This window comes from Eptatretus burgeri, chromosome 13, assembly GCF_056783735.1.
Source record: "Eptatretus burgeri isolate ZD-2024b chromosome 13, Ebu_testis_v1, whole genome shotgun sequence".
In the NCBI taxonomy this organism is placed as follows: Eukaryota; Metazoa; Chordata; class Myxini; order Myxiniformes; family Myxinidae; genus Eptatretus; species Eptatretus burgeri.
Genome location: NC_140973.1, coordinates 59,307,959 through 59,326,936, shown reverse-complemented (window position 1 = coordinate 59,326,936; position 18,978 = coordinate 59,307,959). Strand labels below are relative to the sequence as shown.

At 41.9% G+C, this 18,978-nt stretch overlaps 1 protein-coding gene across 4 annotated transcripts in view; it reads right to left on the bottom strand.

Moving 5' to 3' along the window:
• TMEM131 (transmembrane protein 131) overlaps positions 1 to 18,978 on the bottom strand; it is a 211,876-nt gene that overhangs the window by 189,984 nt on the left and 2,914 nt on the right. For 3 of the 4 annotated variants that reach the window (XM_085852639.1, XM_085852640.1, XM_085852641.1), the window contains exons 2-3: positions 18,237 to 18,298; positions 17,464 to 17,504 (exon numbers count right to left, since the gene is read on the bottom strand). In XM_085852639.1, coding sequence (XP_085708765.1) covers positions 17,464 to 17,504; positions 18,237 to 18,298 — 103 coding nt within the window. Of the gene's footprint in view, positions 1 to 17,463; positions 17,505 to 18,236; positions 18,299 to 18,824; positions 18,847 to 18,978 lie in introns of those variants that run through there. The other variant, XM_085852642.1, reaches the window with a different exon arrangement.

The following is an 18,978-nucleotide window of genomic DNA, read 5'->3' as shown; positions in this document are numbered from 1 at the left end:
GTGACTGCTGTTTCTCTACAACCACTGGTCCGATCTAATTGAAACTTGCCAGGTATATTGCTGGGGACCTGAGTATGTGCCTTTTCATGGATTGATATTAATCAGACAAGTGCTTCCCGAGTTATGGCCATTTATTTACCAACCAATGACAGGACACGTTGCTGAGTAGGCGTGGCCGATGGGGAAGAGATCCTCAGCCGTGTTCCCATTACGGATTACAACGTACGGACTTCCGGATTGTGACGACTTACTGTATTCTCATAATTTCTCTATTTCTTATGCGCATTTATAGATAAACACAATGCCCCAATCCAGTCGTCGTTGACTTTTACGTTGTTGAAAGTTTTTTTTTTCGTACGGCCACGCACGTACGGCCACGTGAGAGTGAAGGAACGTCCTGTGTGGTTGTTGAGGGAGGTAAACTTGATTTTAATATGGATTTTAATGAACTCTGTGTGTAAGTATTACAGCAGTTGATAACTCAATGCAAGCGATAATTCGTGGAATGCATGTGAACATTCCGTACGGGCACGCACCACTTCCGGATAGTGATGACTTCCTGTATTCTAATAATTTCTCGATTTTTTATGCGCATTTATAGATAAACACAATGCCCCAATCCAGTCGTCGTTTACGAGAGCGAAGGAACGGCCTGTGTGGTTGTTTGAAAGCTTTTTGGTTGCACGTACGGCCACGCACTAGTAAAAACAAATATACAAAACTCCAAACATTTGTTGCTCAATGTTGTTGTGAAGAGGTTTTTTTGTTTTTTTTTTTACAGTCTTTAGTACCTTCAGGTGGTTTTCACACCCCTTGGGCTTTTTCACATTTTGTTGCGTTACTGCCTGAATTTAAAATGGATTAAGTTGAGATCGTTTGTCACCGATCTACACATAATTCCCCATAATGTCAAAGTGGAATTTTGTTTCAAAGAAATTGTTACAAATTAATTAAAAATGAAAAGCTGAGATGTCTTTCGTCACTAAGTATTAAACCCATTTGCTATGACTTCAAATCGAGCTCAGGTGCATTCAATTTCAGGTTATTATCCATTGGTTGGTAAATTTGATCATCCTCGAGATGTCTCCACAACTTGATTGGAGTCCACCTGTGGCCAATTCAATTGATTGGACATGATTTAGAAAGACACACACCTTTCGACACGAGGTCCCACAGTTGACGGTGCATGTTAGGGTAGATACTCCAACCATGAAGTCCAAGGATGGAAATCAGATTTAATTGTGAGGAGGCATAGATCTGGGGAAGGGTATAAAACAATTTATAGTGTTGAAAGTTCCCAAGAGCACAGTGAGCTCCATCATCAGGAAATGGAAATAATATGGAACTATGAAGACTCTTCTTCGAGCTGGCCGTCCGACCAAACTGAGCAACCGGGCAAGAATGACCTTGGTCAGGGAGGCGACCAAGAATCCAATGACCACTAGAAGGACAACAGTCTCTACAACACTTCAAAAATCTCGGATTTATTGGAGAGTGGCCCGACAGAAGACTCAGGGGGATGAATACTTTTGTCAATTTGATATGTCTGAATTGCATTTTCAACCAATTCGTAAAAGTCTCTAAAAACATGTTTTTACTCTCATTAAGGGGTATTTTGTGAAGACAAATGACAAATACACCATCAGAGATGGGGAATCCCCCACCATTGAATGAAAAAGGTCATACATATTCCAGATAATGAGGGAGGTGAATTGGAAACAAGACACCATTTGGTCATCATCTCGAAAAAGTTCCCCAGGGGTGAGGAACGTAGTAACCAAAAATAATTGAAATCAGATAAGCGGTTTTCCATTTATTACAAAAAACTTTTTTCAAGATGGCCGCCCCAGTCGGCCATGTTGGATCTGGCCACGCCCAAAATCAAGAGGGTTCTTCCTTTTCAGGTGGTACATGTGTGACCCAAATTTCAAATCGATATGGCAAACACTTTATGAGTTATCGCACTCACAGCTATAAATGTTGACGCCCGGACGGACGGACGGAGGGACAGCCGGACGACCTGGGTGACAACAATATCCCCCTTCCGGCACACGGCGGGGGATAAAAATAAAAAATAATAATAATAATAATAATAAAAAAATTCAAATTTAATCCATTTTAAATTCAGGCTGCAACACAACAAAATGTGAAAAAGTCAAGGGGTGTGAACACTAAGGTACTGCACATCATAGATCAGACTTAGGGTATTAAATTGGTTTATCTTGAGGTTGAGTATTCTCTTGAGGTTGCGTCAACCTGGTGTTGGCTTCGCGGTTCGGGTGGTGGCTTGGGATCCGAGGGTCCTGAGTTCAATCCCTGTTGGCTGCTGAATTAACACCAGGGGGTTGACTCAGCCTCTCATCCTTCTGAGGTCGGGGAAATGAGTACCAGTGTAGCAGCCAAAAGGCTGCACACGAAGGGAAGGGGTATTGACGGATTTATTAAAATTTGGTGTTGGTGTGGTGAGGCATGATGGGCCGAATGGCCTCCTCCTGTGCAAAATTTCCTTGGAAATCCTTGTATTCAGAAAAATAATTCCATCCTTTCCAACCTCCATGAATAAATAAATAAATAACCATATGGCATGACTTGTCAACATCATTGTGAATGGGGAGCCGTTATGGCAGATGATGGGGTGTAAAAGGGATTCTGAGCTGACAGATGTATTGTGGACTATAAGCAGAAAGCAGAACTCAACACACTAAGCTTAAAACTAGATCAAAAAGGTAATGAACAGCAAACAGATTAATAACAAAGTATCTGTGGTTTTTAAACACTTGTGCATCGAACACCATCCCACCACGACTTGTGCACTTTGCATTAACAAACAAAAAAGGAACGAGCAGAAGGCAATGAATGGACACAAAGCAAAACTAGAGGGGGAGCACTCGGGAGAGTGCAAAACCTCCGCCGCCAATACTGCTGGGTCACTCAAGTGAACCTTCTATCTTATTCATGAAATATGATGTCAACAGTGCTGACAGTTATAGTTCTTTTCTCCAACATTTTTTTTTGGAGGGGGGGGGGTTGGAAAAAAAACTTAAAACATGTAGAAATGCAAAAAAATATATATATATATATATATTTCTCCAACAATTTTTTTTTGGGGGGGGGGGAGACCAAGTCCAAAATCTAATGGCATGATCCTTGGACGATACCTAACCCCTCCCCCCACCAAGTTTCGTAGAAATCCGTCGAGGAGTTTTTCGTAATAATGTTCACAAACAAACAAACAAGCAGTCATAGACTGGTACTTACGAAATCGTCAACTTGACCTCTGACCTTGTCTAATAAAAGCTGTCTCTCGAGAAGGTCGCGACGCAAACCAGAAGTTTCTACGATGATTCTGTACCAAACCATCAAGAATCGAATGTTTTGGATGTTTGACCTCACTGTGACCTTGACCTTTGACCAATTTTGACAAAAATCTAACCAGCACGAGCCATCACCCTCCTGAATCACCTGGTGTAATTTGACATTGGTAGCTTCTTCCGTTCTCAAGTTATCGTGCTGACAAACACACAAACAAACACACAAACAAGCAGCCATAGACTAGTACTTATGAAATCGTCAACTTGACCTCTGACCTTGTCTAATAAAAGCTGTCTCTCGAGAAGGTAGCGACGCAAACCAGAAGTTTCTACGATGATTCTGTGTCAAACCATCAAAAATCGTAATGTCGACCAAAGCAAAAATCTCCATTTCTCCACGCAATTATACTTTAACGTAACTCAACGACGCGTGTGCTCGAGCGCACTGCATCACGTGACGACCCGTGACGACCCGTGACGCGTGAGTGAAATATTTTTTATACAATCTTAAAACGTCTCCAAAACATCCGATTTTTACCAGAATTTCGACAACCGAGTTTTAAGCGTCCCAAGCGATCGCAAAAACCGAAGACAAAATTAAAATCGAAGTTAAAACGAACTCGTAACGTCGAGCGAAGCAAAAAATCTCCATTTCGCCACGCATTTATTTCATATTATTTTCTCAGTCACAAAACCGTAATATTCGGCCATCCACCAACAATCTTTACATAATCCGACGGCTTCGCGAGTCAGGCATGCGACGATAACCGTTATTGGGATAAAAAATGATTTTAAACACCATCTTTATTGAAAACACCGTCAGCGCGCACACGCAAAACCTTAACGTTACTCAACGACGCGTCTGCTCGAGCGCACTGCATCACGTGACGACCCGTGACACGCGAGTGAAATATTTTTTATACAATCTTAAAACGTCTCCAAAACATCCAATTTTTACCAGAATTTCGACAACCGAGTTTTAAGCGTCCTCAGTGATCGCAAAAACCGAAGACAAAATTAAAATCGAAGTTAGAAAGAACTCGTAAAGTCGAGCGAAGCAAAAATACTCCATTTCTCCACATTAATTTACGGAATTATGTTTGACCTCACTGTGACCTTGACCTTGACCGATTTTGACCAAAATCTAATTAGCGCTAGCCATCACCCTCGTGAATCATGTGGTGTAATTTGACATTGGTAGCTTCTTCTGTTCTCGAGTTATCATGCCTACAAACAAACAAACAAACAAACAAACAAACAAACAAACAAACAGAAACGGAAGTCATCAATATACTTACAAAATCTTTAGATTTCTGTAAATCCTTGTATTCAGAAAAATAATTCCATCCTTTCCAACCTCCATGAATAAATTATGTTTGAATAAACCTTTCCCCAGGCATTAACTGAGCCCAAAGTGCGACTGCGCCCCTTTGGGCCCAGAAACGGCCATTTCGGCCCATTTTCTTAAAATTGTTATTTCTCGGTTATTAGTGGACGGAACCGAACCAAACTTGACAGGTATATTCGAGAGACCATTCCCCAGGCATTAACTGATCCCAAAGTGTGATTCCGGCCCTTCGGGCCGAGAAACGGCCCTTTTGGCCCATTTTCTTAAAATTATTTCTCGGTTATTAGTGGACGAAACCGAACCAAACTTGACAGGTATATTCGAGAGACCATTCCCCCGGCATTAACTGAGCCCAAAGTGCGATTCCGACCCTGTCTGTCTGTCTGTTTGCAACTTTACGGCAAAATGGCTTTAGCAAACACTATCAAAATTTAATCCACAGGTGGGTAATGAACCTTGGACGACCCCATTCACTTTTGGGTCCAATTGGATCAAAGGTCAAGATCACAAAAAGATCAAAATCGTTTTTCGCTCATAACTTCGTCAAAATTGATCTGATTTACTTCAAACTAAGCTTATAGTGAACCTTATTCTATTTGTCACTTATAATCCTACCCATTCCTACAGTGAAAAATGCATATTTGTGAAGATCAGAAGGGTCCGAACTTTTGGGGGTTATGGTCATTGGTCAAAATTACAAATTTTCCATTAAAACTAAAACATGGTTCAAATTTAAATTTGATCCCCAAAATAACTTTATGCCTTAAATGGGCGGGATTTGTTGTGCCTGGCACCACTTGTTTTATAGGTTTTCAAGTAAATCCAATATGGCTGCCAAACCATGTGACCTATGACGTCATATGTGTGACTTTTGTTCCTCATGGATAGGCAGTCATATGTGTAAAGTTTCGCCTCAATATTTTCAGCCATTTCAGAGATTTTTGAAGGTTTTAAAAACAAAAACAATATGGCTGCCCAATCACGTGACCGATGACGTCATGAAATGTTTTCCGTTGGTCATGACGCTCAAACATTTTCATACTGGTTGAATGTGGCGTTCTCCATATGCAATTACGACGTCATTATGAGGGCACCGATGACGCCATAAAAATATCACACATTCGCCATGAAGAGTACTTGCTTCATGCGAAGTTTCAATTTTTTCCTTGGTGTTGTTTCAGAGATACAGAAGTCCAAAGTTTTCTGTTTTTTCCAATATGGCTGCCACAACGCATGACATATGACGTCATAATTAACATTGCCACATTCTACATGAGTAGTCGCACCAATGGTAAAAATTGCGTCTCGATCCAACAAGCAGTTGCGGAGAAAAACACAAAAGTTCTGTACGGACAAACAAACAGACAGACAGACAGACAAACAAATGAAAAATCGTGCTTAGCACGACACTTGGCGAATGAGTTGACCTTTCCATGTGGTGGTCCAAGCTGTAATGTCATGGAACGTGTGGTGTTTATTTGTTCGTACATTAATAAAATGACGCGACGTCACAAATAACAATTATCAGGCGCGCGTTGTCATGGTAACGGCAGCAGATTGAAAATTTTCACAACTCATTTAAAGCCACCATGCGACATTCAACAACCTATCATCGGTGCTTGTTACCTTCATTCTGATCGTCGAAAATATCTGAAAATACCAAGGAACATTGCTTTTCAACCAGCTTCACGATCCCGTTATAAGGTTTGAAATATCTTGTAAAACAAAAATGTGTATTTTATATATGTGTTTTTCATGTTTTGGGTGACCCTGACCTTGACCTTGGGTCAATTTCGATCAAACTTTGTACACATGTTAATATTACATGCATAAATAGATAGTATAAGTTTCAATATAATAAGTGCAAAACTGTTTGAGAAATCGCCATGTGGAATTCACAAAATTCCCCATTGGTTTATAATGGGCGATAATATAAAGTGATGCAGAATCCAGATCCTGATCTTGAACATCACCAAAAGTCACATATCTTTTTGCACTGTGGATTTCTATCAGCTGTTAAAATTTCATCCAAATCGGTTAAGAATTGTGACCTGAAGAACGAATAGAACTTTTTTTTAAATCACGCCAATAGCTAAAAACTTTGACGTCATACGCTTGCGAAAACTGTGCATAATTTGTACCAACATGCATTTCAAAACATTTAGATATTCCATTGAAGTTTGTTTTGGTGTCAACCGGAAGTCGCTACGACTTCCGGTCACTGAGTTATGTCCAAAAATGTGTTTTCACGTTGTGTGACGTCACGTCGTGACGTTTCGTCCGATTAAGACGGGGTTTGGACACGGACCGTCTCAGGTGGATTGCCTATCAGGTGTAAAAATTTAAGAACGACTGGTCCAGCCGTTTGGGCTGTAGACGACCGGACAAACAAACAAACAAACAAACCAACAAACTTGACAAAAATCGAAGATTTCGCCAAGTAACAAGCAGGCAAACAAACGGACCCAAATGCAATACCCTCTCTGAATCCTTCGGCGAGGATAATGAAGCGAGTCCCCCGTGACCGGCAGTGTGCTCTTCTCCAAAGCCAATTTGCTTTATCGGTTCATATGGTATGTCGATAAGTCCTGTAAAAGGTGCTTCATAATAGTGCTTTGAATGACCCTCACAAAGCATGCACTTTGTATGTAACGTACGTGAAGAAGCAGCAGGTTTCAAAGGCCGGTTGCTCTTCAGACACCATCAGTTTCAATGTTCAAAAGCAGCAACACCAAAAGAAGAGCACAACACAAAAACTTGGTAAATTGAGATGTTGGTAAATTTTAGATGCATTTATATCATGCAAAGGGCTGTGTGGCAGCCATAAGCTCTCCACCTTTATCTCTTTGCCGATGACTCCACCCTCTGTCGCACCATCTGTCATCCCTCAGACCGGCAAGCAGCAGCTTCTTCGCTCACTGCAGATTTGGGTAAAATGACAAACTGGTCCAACACATGGAACATGTCTTTCAATCTGGAGAAATCTCACATTTTGGAAACCGTTTTCCGTTTGGAACGGAGACCGTTTGGAAACCCGCCACCCCCATCCACTTTCTCAACAATCCTCTGGAAGAAGTACTTTCCTTCAAGCTTCTGGATCTCAGTGTCTGCCATGATTTTTCCTGGGAAAGCCACATATCCAACCTGGCCTCCAAAGCCAGTCACCGACTGGGAATCCTCCGTCGTGCAAAGTCCTTCCTCGGCCCACCTGAGCTCCTGACCACAAACAAAGCTTTTGTCCGCAGTCTGATGGAGTACTGCTCTCCCCTCTGGGCTGGTACTCCTGCCTCCTACCTTTCTCGGCTTCACGTTGAAGAAACCAAGATATTTCGGATCATTGACATCTCCCACGATGAGGCTGAGTCTTTGGGCCTCTCACTCTCTCACCGCAGGCCGGTCGGTGGTCTTTCTGTCTTCTACCGTCTCCTCTCCAGTCTCACCACCCCCCCCCCCCGACTGTGTCTGCAATTTGTCCCCACCATATTTCCGCAGGGCGCTCAAAGTCCGCCAACAACCCCCTTCTGGTAAAACTACCAAAATCACGAATCACTGCTCAACTCCACTCTTTTATTCCTCTTTTTTCCGCCTTTGGAACAAACTCCCTCACTCTTTTCAATCCCATTCTTCCCTCCAGGCCTTCAAAACAGCTGTTCACCACCACCTCTTATCGTCCCCCATCCAAATCCTCGATCTTTTCTACCCCCTTTAATCCACCCCAAACCCACCTCCTTCAAATTCCCTGCTTTCCTTCATGAAAGTCCCTGTAATGTCCATCGTGTATACCCCGTGTTCCCCGCCCCATCCCTCTCCCTCTCCCTTCCACAGATCTCATAATGTCTCTGTTCCCCACTGTTTTGTCCTTCCCACTCCCACCCGTCTCATGCCCCCCTTGCTGTGCGTTGTGCGTTAGCTCTATACGAGCCTCGACAAGGTATACAAAAAAAAAAGGGCTGGCAGGATTGCCTTGAGGTATGCACATTCACCTGGGTTTGAATCCCAAGCCAGCTATAAAACTGTCATCCTGGTGTTTCACAGGCAGGGTGATTAATCAATGTGTGTGTGCTGGCCCTTGGATGGAAAATAAACTGGGAGTCCTGTCTGCCGGAATTAGTTGGTGGACGTGAAAGATATCAAGGTGTCCTTCACAAAGAGTGGACAAGCTATCACAAGCACCCTGAACAAATTACTAAGTCCTGGCACATAACTACTGCTGGGAAGGCAATGGCAAACCATCCAGCGTAACCCCTGCCAAGAAACTCATTTGACTGCAACGACATTATGTAACAGAGTATGGTGCATCAGAATCAGAACATCATGCAAAAGTGTATGTTCAACTTTAAAAAAATAAAAAATAAAAAAATCAAAAAAAATCAGAGAACAGGAAGGGTAAAATGTGTGTGAAGTTCAAACTTCGGAGGGCAGAAGAATTCCTGGTGATGTTGATCAACAAGAAAAGTTGCACAACCTTCACTTCCTCATCAGAAAGTATGGCAATTTAAAAGGTTTAAAAAAAATAATAATAAAAAGATTGGAGCAATAAACTGTGAAAGAACCAAACAGCCTGGCATTAAATATTTCACTTCTGCACACAGTGAAGGAGGAAACGAGCAAACCCAAAATAGAGCCGAGGAAGTTGAACACCGCTGCATGTGGAGTTCGTCTCAAACATTATAAGTTTCCTTTCGCACCCCAGAACGGAATGCAGTTTAAAGCACTCCCAGTTACCAACACACTCTTGTGCATGGCAGGTGGCCACTTGGCTTCTCCACGACGCACGCCATTGATCACATGCAGTCGTGCAACAGGTCCTCTTGGCAGAGAAACGTGCCAAAGTGCCACGTCCATTTCTTACACATCTGCAACACTTCATCCCCCACCATTACCTCTGAGATACGCACAGTTGTTTTTAAATCGGGCTTTAATACATGGAAACCAGAACAAGCGACGTCAACTGTACAAAAAAATTTAGCACAGCTGCAGAAGCGAGTGGATGGGTTTCAATTGGAGTCTAAGAACGTTATTGTAAGTCAGAATAGTTCACTTACTAATGTGACATGAACACTGTCACGAGTAAACCCACCCCTGTCGCGCTCGCCAAAGAACACCTAAAACAAACAAAGAAGAGACAATTCAAAAAAAATGCGGTGGGGGGGGATAAATAAATCTATTCAGAGAAACAAAACCTTTGGATTGTTTGTCTTGCAGTTGAAGAACCATGGATACAAAGCCAGGAATTTTCCTCCAATACCAACCTAATAAGTGACTTGCACAGATCGAACGCAAATCACAAACACGTGCAACACTTTATCTATGACTTACAAAATAATTGTACAGATTCATCTTTGGCATGCAAATCAACAAACGGGAATTTGTTTTGCACATTAAGCTACTCCAAGGAAGCAGGAAAGTGCATTCGCACTTTTTCTGAAAACTGGAGCCAGCTTGGAGATAAAAGGTATTGAACAGGAAGAGGATCGTGGTGACAACACGGAGGGAGACAAGATGAAAGCAGACACGTACAAACATGCAGAACTGTGATTTCAACTAAAATACTTCAACAACAACGGTCAGACACCATTTGGTGACAGAGTACAGAAAACCATCAGAAGGTGGTCATCTCGGTAGATTCATTACTAGGTTTAAAAAAAAGAAAAGAAAAGATGAATTTGGATCGGCCCAAAATCTCCCCCCTTACCTCACATTCCAATGCCCCAAACTACCCCCTTCAATGCTTTAATCATCCTCCCACACTCCCCCTCTCATACCCACAACATCCCCATTACCTTCCCTTCCAATGCCCCAAACTACCCCCTCCAATGCTTTATTCATCCTCCCACACTCTCCATATAATACCCACAACATCCCCCTTACCTCCCCTTCCAATGCCACAAACTACCCCCTCCAATGCTTTAATCACCCTCCCACACGCTCCCTCTCATACCCACAACATCCCCATTACCTTCCCTTCCAATGCCCCAAACTACCCCCTCCAATGCTTTAATCATCCTCCCACACGCCCCATTTTATACCCACAATATCTCCCTTACCTCCCCTTCCAATGCCACAAACTACCCCCTCCAATGCTTTAATCACCCTCCCACACGCTCCCTCTAATACCCACAACATCCCCCTTACCTCCAATTTCAATGCCCCAAACTACCTCCGCCAATGCTTCAATCACCCTCCCACACTCTCCCTCTAATACCCACAACATCCCCCTTACCTCCAATTTCAATGCCCCAAACTACCTCCGCCAATGCTTCAATCACCCTCCCACACTCTCCCTCTAATACCCACAACATCCCCCTTACCACCAATGCCCCAAACTACCCCCCCAATGCTTTAATCATCCTCCCACACTATCCCTCTTACCTCCCCCTGTAATGCCTCAAACATGCACCCCTCTAATAATTCCCAAACATCCTCCCACCCTCACCTTCTCATACCCCCAAAATTCCCATTCATACCCTGCCCCTTCCAATGGCCCAAACCACCATGTACCTAACCCTCCAATTCCTCAAACATCCTTTTTATAATGTCCACCCCCTCCTCCTCCAAAAAAAAATCCCAGTCCTCTTCTCTTACAATGCCCGAAACATCATTCCACCATCCCTCTCCAACGGCTCAAACATTGCAGTAACATCCACTGAAAACCCTTATCACCGGCCTCGAGTGCCAGAAATGCCCTTACCCCCTCCAATTCCCCCAAACCCACCCTCAATGCCTCAAGCATGCCCTACCCTCCCCCTCCCACCCAATTCCCCAAACACCCTCAACCCCCTCCAAGGTCCAAATATCCCCCTACAATCCACCTTCCTCTTCCAATCCCCCTTTGCTTTATTCCCTCATTTCCTTTTCAGCAAAATGACTACTTTGGTTTGGGGGAGAGATGGGGAAGGAGGGAGGAAAGAGCAGAACACACCACAATATTTAAATGCATAATATTAGTAAAAAGGCAACACAGGAAACAGAAAATGTACATGTTTACAAGTTAACAGCAGAAGCAATTTAAAACATATAAAAAAAAAAGAAAAAAAAAAGAGGAACTTTCATATAAAAAGGCCAATGAAACATTTTTCCTAGCGTTGCATGTACAGACTGGCTGGCCAGAGTTCGACTACGCCAGCTCTTGCTTCGTCACACAATAGACCACACACTGGTTATCTTTGCCAACAGGCGACGGTTCATGGAGGCACAAGGAACCGCAAGCCTCAGCCAACTAAAAATTCCATCTCGCATGAAGCAAACACTGACCAGTTGAGGCTCGTCTATAGTAAACTAGGCGGCAGCAGTAACACTGAAAGTTAAATGTCACCTGTGACAAACTTGTGAACAAAGATGGCAAAAACAAATAATGTTCATTAAATACTTGGAGTTTTACAATTGCCATCAACACGGCAAGTTCTTCTTTGTTTTTTGTCAAGATTTGCTCAACACATTTCAAAACCACTGCAGAAGCAACCAAGGCAAGAGGCTTCAGCAAGGCACTTAAGGGATGGTGCAATCGGACAACAGCTGAACCGGTTGTGCACAAGATAGAGGGAAACTGTGGTGGGACCAGGAAAAGAACACAACAGCGAGAACCATTGCACAAATAAATGATCCTTCACAACTTTCAAGCGGTGGAAGATTTTATCCTTTGCTTTTTGGCGTCGCTTTAAGAAAAGGTTACTGTGCAAGAGATGCGCCTTTTCCCTTTAATGGTGGCACAGTTTTCGGCACACCATGGCCAGCGTCCAAAACAAATAATTACTGCATCGCCTTCTAATGCAGGGCATATGAACAGGAGAACAGAGTGAGAAAAACTGTGGCTCACACTTCCAGCTTCTGGTATTGCAGGGAGAGGCCCATGCGGCTTTAAAAAGGTTACCAGTCCAATTCCACACATCTCTGCTTTGGCCAATTCCTACCATTGGTGTTTATATTTACATACCAAAAGCATGCATGTCTGACGCAAACCTGCAAAGCATTTTCCTTGAAGGGATGTGGAACAATATGGTAAAGCCACAGTTTTGTGGTAAACCTTCAGCTCCCGCTGTGGCGTTGCAGATGGAATACGCAATGGGTAGGGCTTCGAAGTTTCCATGTAGTGCAAATTCAAATAAGGTGGAAGCAAACCCACGACTCGCCCACCACAACATAAGCACTTTGTATTTCCACAATCTTCAATTCAATACACAAATGTCTCTGCCCTACCCGACCCTCACAAAAAAGGTAAATCAGCTGAAGAAGCAGCAGCCAACCACAGCTACCACAAAGGCAAGGAAATCAGACAACAAGCCCATGAGGTTATAAAGAAACCGCATGGCTAAAAGACTCCATGACAAGTAAGGATGTAAGATTACTGAATGACAAATAAACCACCGAAATGCCAAGGTTTGCTGAGAAAACAAATAAGATCAGACTCCACAAACTTTATGGAGGTATAACCGGCTTGCAATGGCATTAATAAGGAGAAGGGCACTCGGTAGAATGCACACCTCCACCTTGTAAATGCCTGATACACGAGAACATATCTGGCCCAATACATTTTTTGGAATATCATCACTTTTGAGCACCATCTCTCATTGGTGGAAATCACTTTAAAATTTCTAGTAGCCGGATCCGGATTCGGATCTTCACCAAATTCAAATAAATTCGGCATGGTCACACACCCAACCTGTCCACCAAGTTTCATCCAAATCCGTCCACAACTTTTTGAGATATCGTGCCATATATCATTTTTGGCCCTATCTCTCAATGATGAAGAATCACTTAAAAAATTTCTAGAAGTCGGATTCGGATCTTCACCAAAATCGAATCAGTTCATCCTTGTCACACACCCAGCCTGTCCACAAAATTTCATTGGGATCCGTCCACAAACAAACAAACAGAAAGGGGTGAAAACATAACCTCCTTCACCTTCAGTGGCAGAGGTAACAAGAACGCCCTCTGTAGAGCACATACCTCCACCAAGCTGAACAGTTCACGTTTTATATTCCACTGATCAGCCAGATCTGGATCCAGAACTGAACCAAAATCTAATAAGCTTGTTATTGTCACCGACCAAATTCATCCACCAAATGTTGTCAAAATCCGTCCAAAACTTGAGATATCGTGCTCTATATATATCATTATTGGCCATATTTCTCAATTGCGAAGAATCAATATAAAATTTATTGGATTCTGATCTTCACCAAAATCGAATCAATTCATCCTTGCCACACACCCAACCTGTGAACTAAGTTTCGTCCAAATCCATCCACAACTTTTTGAGATGTCCTGCTCACAGACAGACGAACAGGGATGAAAACATAACTTCGGTCCACCTTCGGTGGCGGAGGTGATAAATGAAACGGAAGACCAAGAAGGAACCTGAAGAAGTAAAGAGGAAAGATGGAGTCATCAGGAGGAACCTGGATAGGATTCGGGTTTCAGCCACTACTCCACAACCCTCAAACCCATCCAGGCGCAGCCAAGTGAGCCTTTCAGAAACATTTCTGCAAGAATTCACTTCTACTGAGAGATAGATAATGAAAGAGAGGAATATAGAGCAAGAGAGATGAAAGAGAAGAAAAAGCCAGAATGAGAATGAATAAAGAGAATGAGGAAAAAAAGAAAAGAACAGAGAATGATGGAAAAAATGAATGAAGAATGAAAAATAAAATAAAACTTGAACTGCCACTTTATAACTACTGGCAGTGATGACCGGGTACCCAGACGACCACCTTTGATAAAACATGAGACTGTCGATGATAGTCGCAAAGTTTCACTTCAATAGGATAAGTGGTTCCAGAGAAAACATTATTTAAGAGTGATACAAATACAGCCCTGCTTCGATACAGCGCAGGACTGACGAGTTATGAACCGGGTAGCACAAAGTGTTCAATCCATTTATTACGTATGCAGTCAGCCCTTTTTCCTGGGGACAGTCGGTATCAATTGAATTGCTGTTCCTTTACCCTCAAACGCATGCAGGTGCAACCAAGTGAGCAGTCTGGAAAAAAAAATCTAAAAGTTCTCAAATTCAAATAATTAAATAATTCTGGCTGCCAAACCGCATGGCCGATCGGGTTGAAATTTTAAAACTATGTTTCACATGTGGGCTAAATAATAATTTTGAAGTTTCACATATATTGACACAGCGGTTCTCGAGTAAACATTAATTAATATTTCCCCTTCAATCCAACATGGCTGCCAAACCTTGGGCCCGATCGAGTTGAAATTTCAAACCTTCATTCCACATGACTGTTCGATCATAACTCTGATGTTTCACATTTATTGATGCAGTAGTTCCAGTGTAAACATTAATTAATAGTTTCCTTCAATCCACTATGGTTGCCAAACAATGTGTCGTACATCAAAAGGTGGTGAGAACTTTTTATTCGTCATGGAGAGTCGGTCATACCGGTGGAGTTTCGCCTCGATCTGTTCAGCCGTTTCAGAGAAGAAGACTTTTAAAGTTATTAATTTTCAATCCAAGATGGCTGACGAACCATGCGACCTATGAAATCATAAATTTATATTCTGCTTCCAATCGCGCAGTGGAACATGTATGTGAAGTTTCGCGTTAATCGGATAAGGTGCGTTTTTCTATCCAAGATGGCTGCCAAACCCTGTGACATGTGACGTCATAATTATTACCGTATATGCAGGCATGAGGGAAGATTACAGTTGCCAAGTTTCACTTCGATAGGTTATGTGGTTCCAGAGAAAACATTATTTAATATTTTTCTTAAATCCAACATGCTCTCATAATTCACTTATGAGATATGAGATAATTATCACTTAAATATGCTCTCAAAAAAGATATATATTATGGTGAAACTTTTGTGTCGATCGGACTTACCGCTCCTGAGAAAATAATTTTTAAAGCGAAAGAACCAACAAATTGCCAGCGGAAAAAGAAAAAGAACTAGAACTGCCACTTTATAACTGCTGGCAGTGATGACCGGGTACCCAGACGTCCGCCTTTGATACGACATGAGACTTAAATGATAGTCGCAAAGTTTCGCATCGATAGGATAAGTGGTTCCAGAGAAAACAATATTTAATATTGTTCTTGAATCCAACATGGCTGTCAAACCATGTGACCGGGCAAATATAAATTAACAAACTGAAATTCACTGCTCGTGTGCAATACGTATGTGAAGTTTCCCCTTGATCTGACCAGCCGTTCTGGAGATGTTTGAAGGTTTTAGGGTAAATTTAATATGGCCGCCAAACCATGTGACCTATCAATTAGAAATTAACAAACTTGTGAAAGGATGTCCTGGGGAAAGTGTGTGTGAAATTTTGCCTCAATCTGTCCAGCCATTCTGGATAAGAAGATTTTTAAAATTTATTAATCTTCAATCCAAGATGGCTGACGAGCCATGTGACCTACGGCATCATAAATTTACATTTTGCCTCCAATCCTCAAGTGGAATACGTGTGTGAAGTTTCGTGTTAATCGGATAAGGTGTGTTTTTCTATCCAAGATGGCTGCCAAACCATGTTACTTGTGACATCATAATTTTTACTATGTATGCAGACATGATGGAAGATGATAGTTGCAAATTTTCGCTTCGATAGGTTATGTTATTCCAGAGAAAACATTATTTTATATTTTTCTTGAATCCAACATGGCTGCCAAACCATGTGACTTATCAATTAGAAAGTAACAAACTTATATTCACAACTCGTGAGCAATAGGTATGTGAAGTTTCCCCTTGATCTGACCAGCCGTTCTGGAGAAGATGTTTGAAGTTTTTCGGGTAAATTAAAGATTGCCACCAAACCATGTGACCAATCAATAAGAAATCAACAAACTTGAAAAAAGGACGTCATGGGAAATGTGTGTGTAAAGTTTCACCTCAATCTGTCCAGCCATTCTGGAGAAGAAGATTAAAAAAAAAAATTCAAAACAAGATGGCTGCCAAACCAAGTTACTTATGCCATCATAATATTGTTTTTCTGTGGTGAATTATTGTGTAGATGATGCTCAAGAAATTTGAGATTTTTCTTATGCAGCGTTGTACTTGACTAATTTTCACCGGCATACCGCTTCACCGATGACCGAAAAATCACCCGTGTTCCCGATGGGGAGTTCATTAAAATGAATGAAGCGAAAAAATTTTTCCAATTCACTGTTTCAGAGATTCAGAGGTCAAAAGTTTATCGTTTTTTTCAAGATGGTGCTCGTACCACGTGACCCATGACGTCACATTTATCAATTGAGTATGCTATCAAAAAGGATACATACTATGGTGAAAATTTCGTGTCGATCGGACTTACCGTTGCTGAGAAAATGATTTTTAAAGCGAAACAGCCCGCAAATTGCCGGTGGAAGAAAAATAATAAATAAACAGAAGAAAAACAATGGGTGACCCAGTCCATTTGACTGGGTACCCTAATAAGAAAAGTGTGAAAAGCAACAAACAAATACAATACCTTTGTTTTTTTGTTAAACACAAAATGGATACAGAATAATAATTCAGCAAACTCCACGAACACCAGATGTTATTCCCTCTCCCTTTAAGATTATCGAGGCTCAATGAAGAGCGGAGGCAACATAGCAGAGGAACGAAATACGCACGCACGCACGCAAGGAACATCAAGAACATGTTATCCGAGGTAACCAACTAAAAATAGACCAAAAGGACCACCACGCAGCAACGATTAATGAATGTGCTTTGCTTGGAAATAAAAGTGAAACAAAAATATGGTCCAAAAGTTGAGGTATATTCTTCTTCTTCTTCTTTCACAATCACCTTATGATAGAAACAGTGATGAATGCAACAGCACAACAAGATTTTATAATCTTCCACGACAGTGTCATCTCACCTTCTGTGATGCAATACTGAAAACTTCTGTAAGGACATCGCCTAAAAACAACAACAACAACTCAATTACTGATGTAGAAAAATGAAAGGGCGACAAGACTTGTTCCTTAAAAAAAAAACAAAAACAAACAGACACCATCACAAAAGCCATTGCATATATCCAATATCAAATCAGAAGCTTTGTTGGCAAGGAGAATTGGATTGCTCCAACTCCCTTGAAAACAAAGTGGAAATCAACAACGGAAATTACCAATTTGCAATCAGAAAGAAAGGCCAAATATAATGAAATGTAATCAAACCCTGGGAAGTGAGCAATCACACTTCTGGGGTGGGAAAAAAAAAACAAAACAAAAGAAAAGGGATGATCTGTTAGAACAGAACGATCCGTTTCGTTTTTGTTTTATTGCGAGGAAATGCTCACCATGTGCAGCAATAACAGCTTGGTTATAAATATACTTTGTTGCTCAGAGGTGAGCACAAGAAGGAAAAATAAAAAAAATAAAAGGGTTGAAATGCATCATCTGTGCACTCATTAGATAAATGTGGAAATAGGACGAGGAAGACAAATCTGAAAGAACTTCCAGAACCGAACAGCGGCAGGTGAGTTTCACATTGGCAGTTGTGCAAATGCCAAAATCTTCAGGGTGAAGCAAGTGCCCTTGCCAGGAAAGCTACTTGCCAAATAAACACGAATCCCCCCATCAACAAGAAGGACATGGCCTGGTCACACTGCTTTTTTTTAGAGCTATTAATAACAGTGCTCTGTGCACCCACCTCGAGAAAGCCACTCTCCTGCAGAGGCCATGCTTCAAAGTGTCCTTCTGTTTGCACGGAGGCTGAAAAACAAAAGGTATATAAACATTACTCAGGGCAAAAGGAACACAGTTTTGGATATGCAAGCATTACATTGAAGCCAAACACATGACAACACTTTAGCATTTTCGGTTACGTTTGAGGCACTCATAAGAAATAAATAAATAAATAAAAACTTCAACAAGTTACAGCCCCAACCCACTCACACCCCTACAGCCAACAAGCTCTTTAGAAAAATCAACCCAGTCGAAGACTGGGTCACAAAAGGTCAGATATTTCAAAGTCCAAAATATCATGCCTTTCCAACCGAGGTAAGGAGCTCAGGCAGAATGATAAAGGTCTCGGCAACAAGGTCCGGCAAGAACCCAGGTCTCAAGGGATCTCAAGTGCTTTTCCTTGACATGCCACCAAGATTCTGTTTTTAATCGATTTGGAAGCTTTTTTTTCTTCCAAAGTTTAACACAAAGGCTCGAGAAGTGCACAGTCCCTTCCCCTCCTCCCTTCGCCTCAATTGCCCCCAAAATGTCCCATCGCTTGAAGATCACCCACCAGCCATTCCAGTAATCACGTCGAAAGACACTGTTTGGAACAGCTCGACTCAAAGGCACAGCATGATCAGAAATCTTGGCTTTCAAATCTGACACTGGGATCCGATCCTAAAACTACCGTTCTGGTACAACAGCAGCGAGAGACGCCGCGTCTC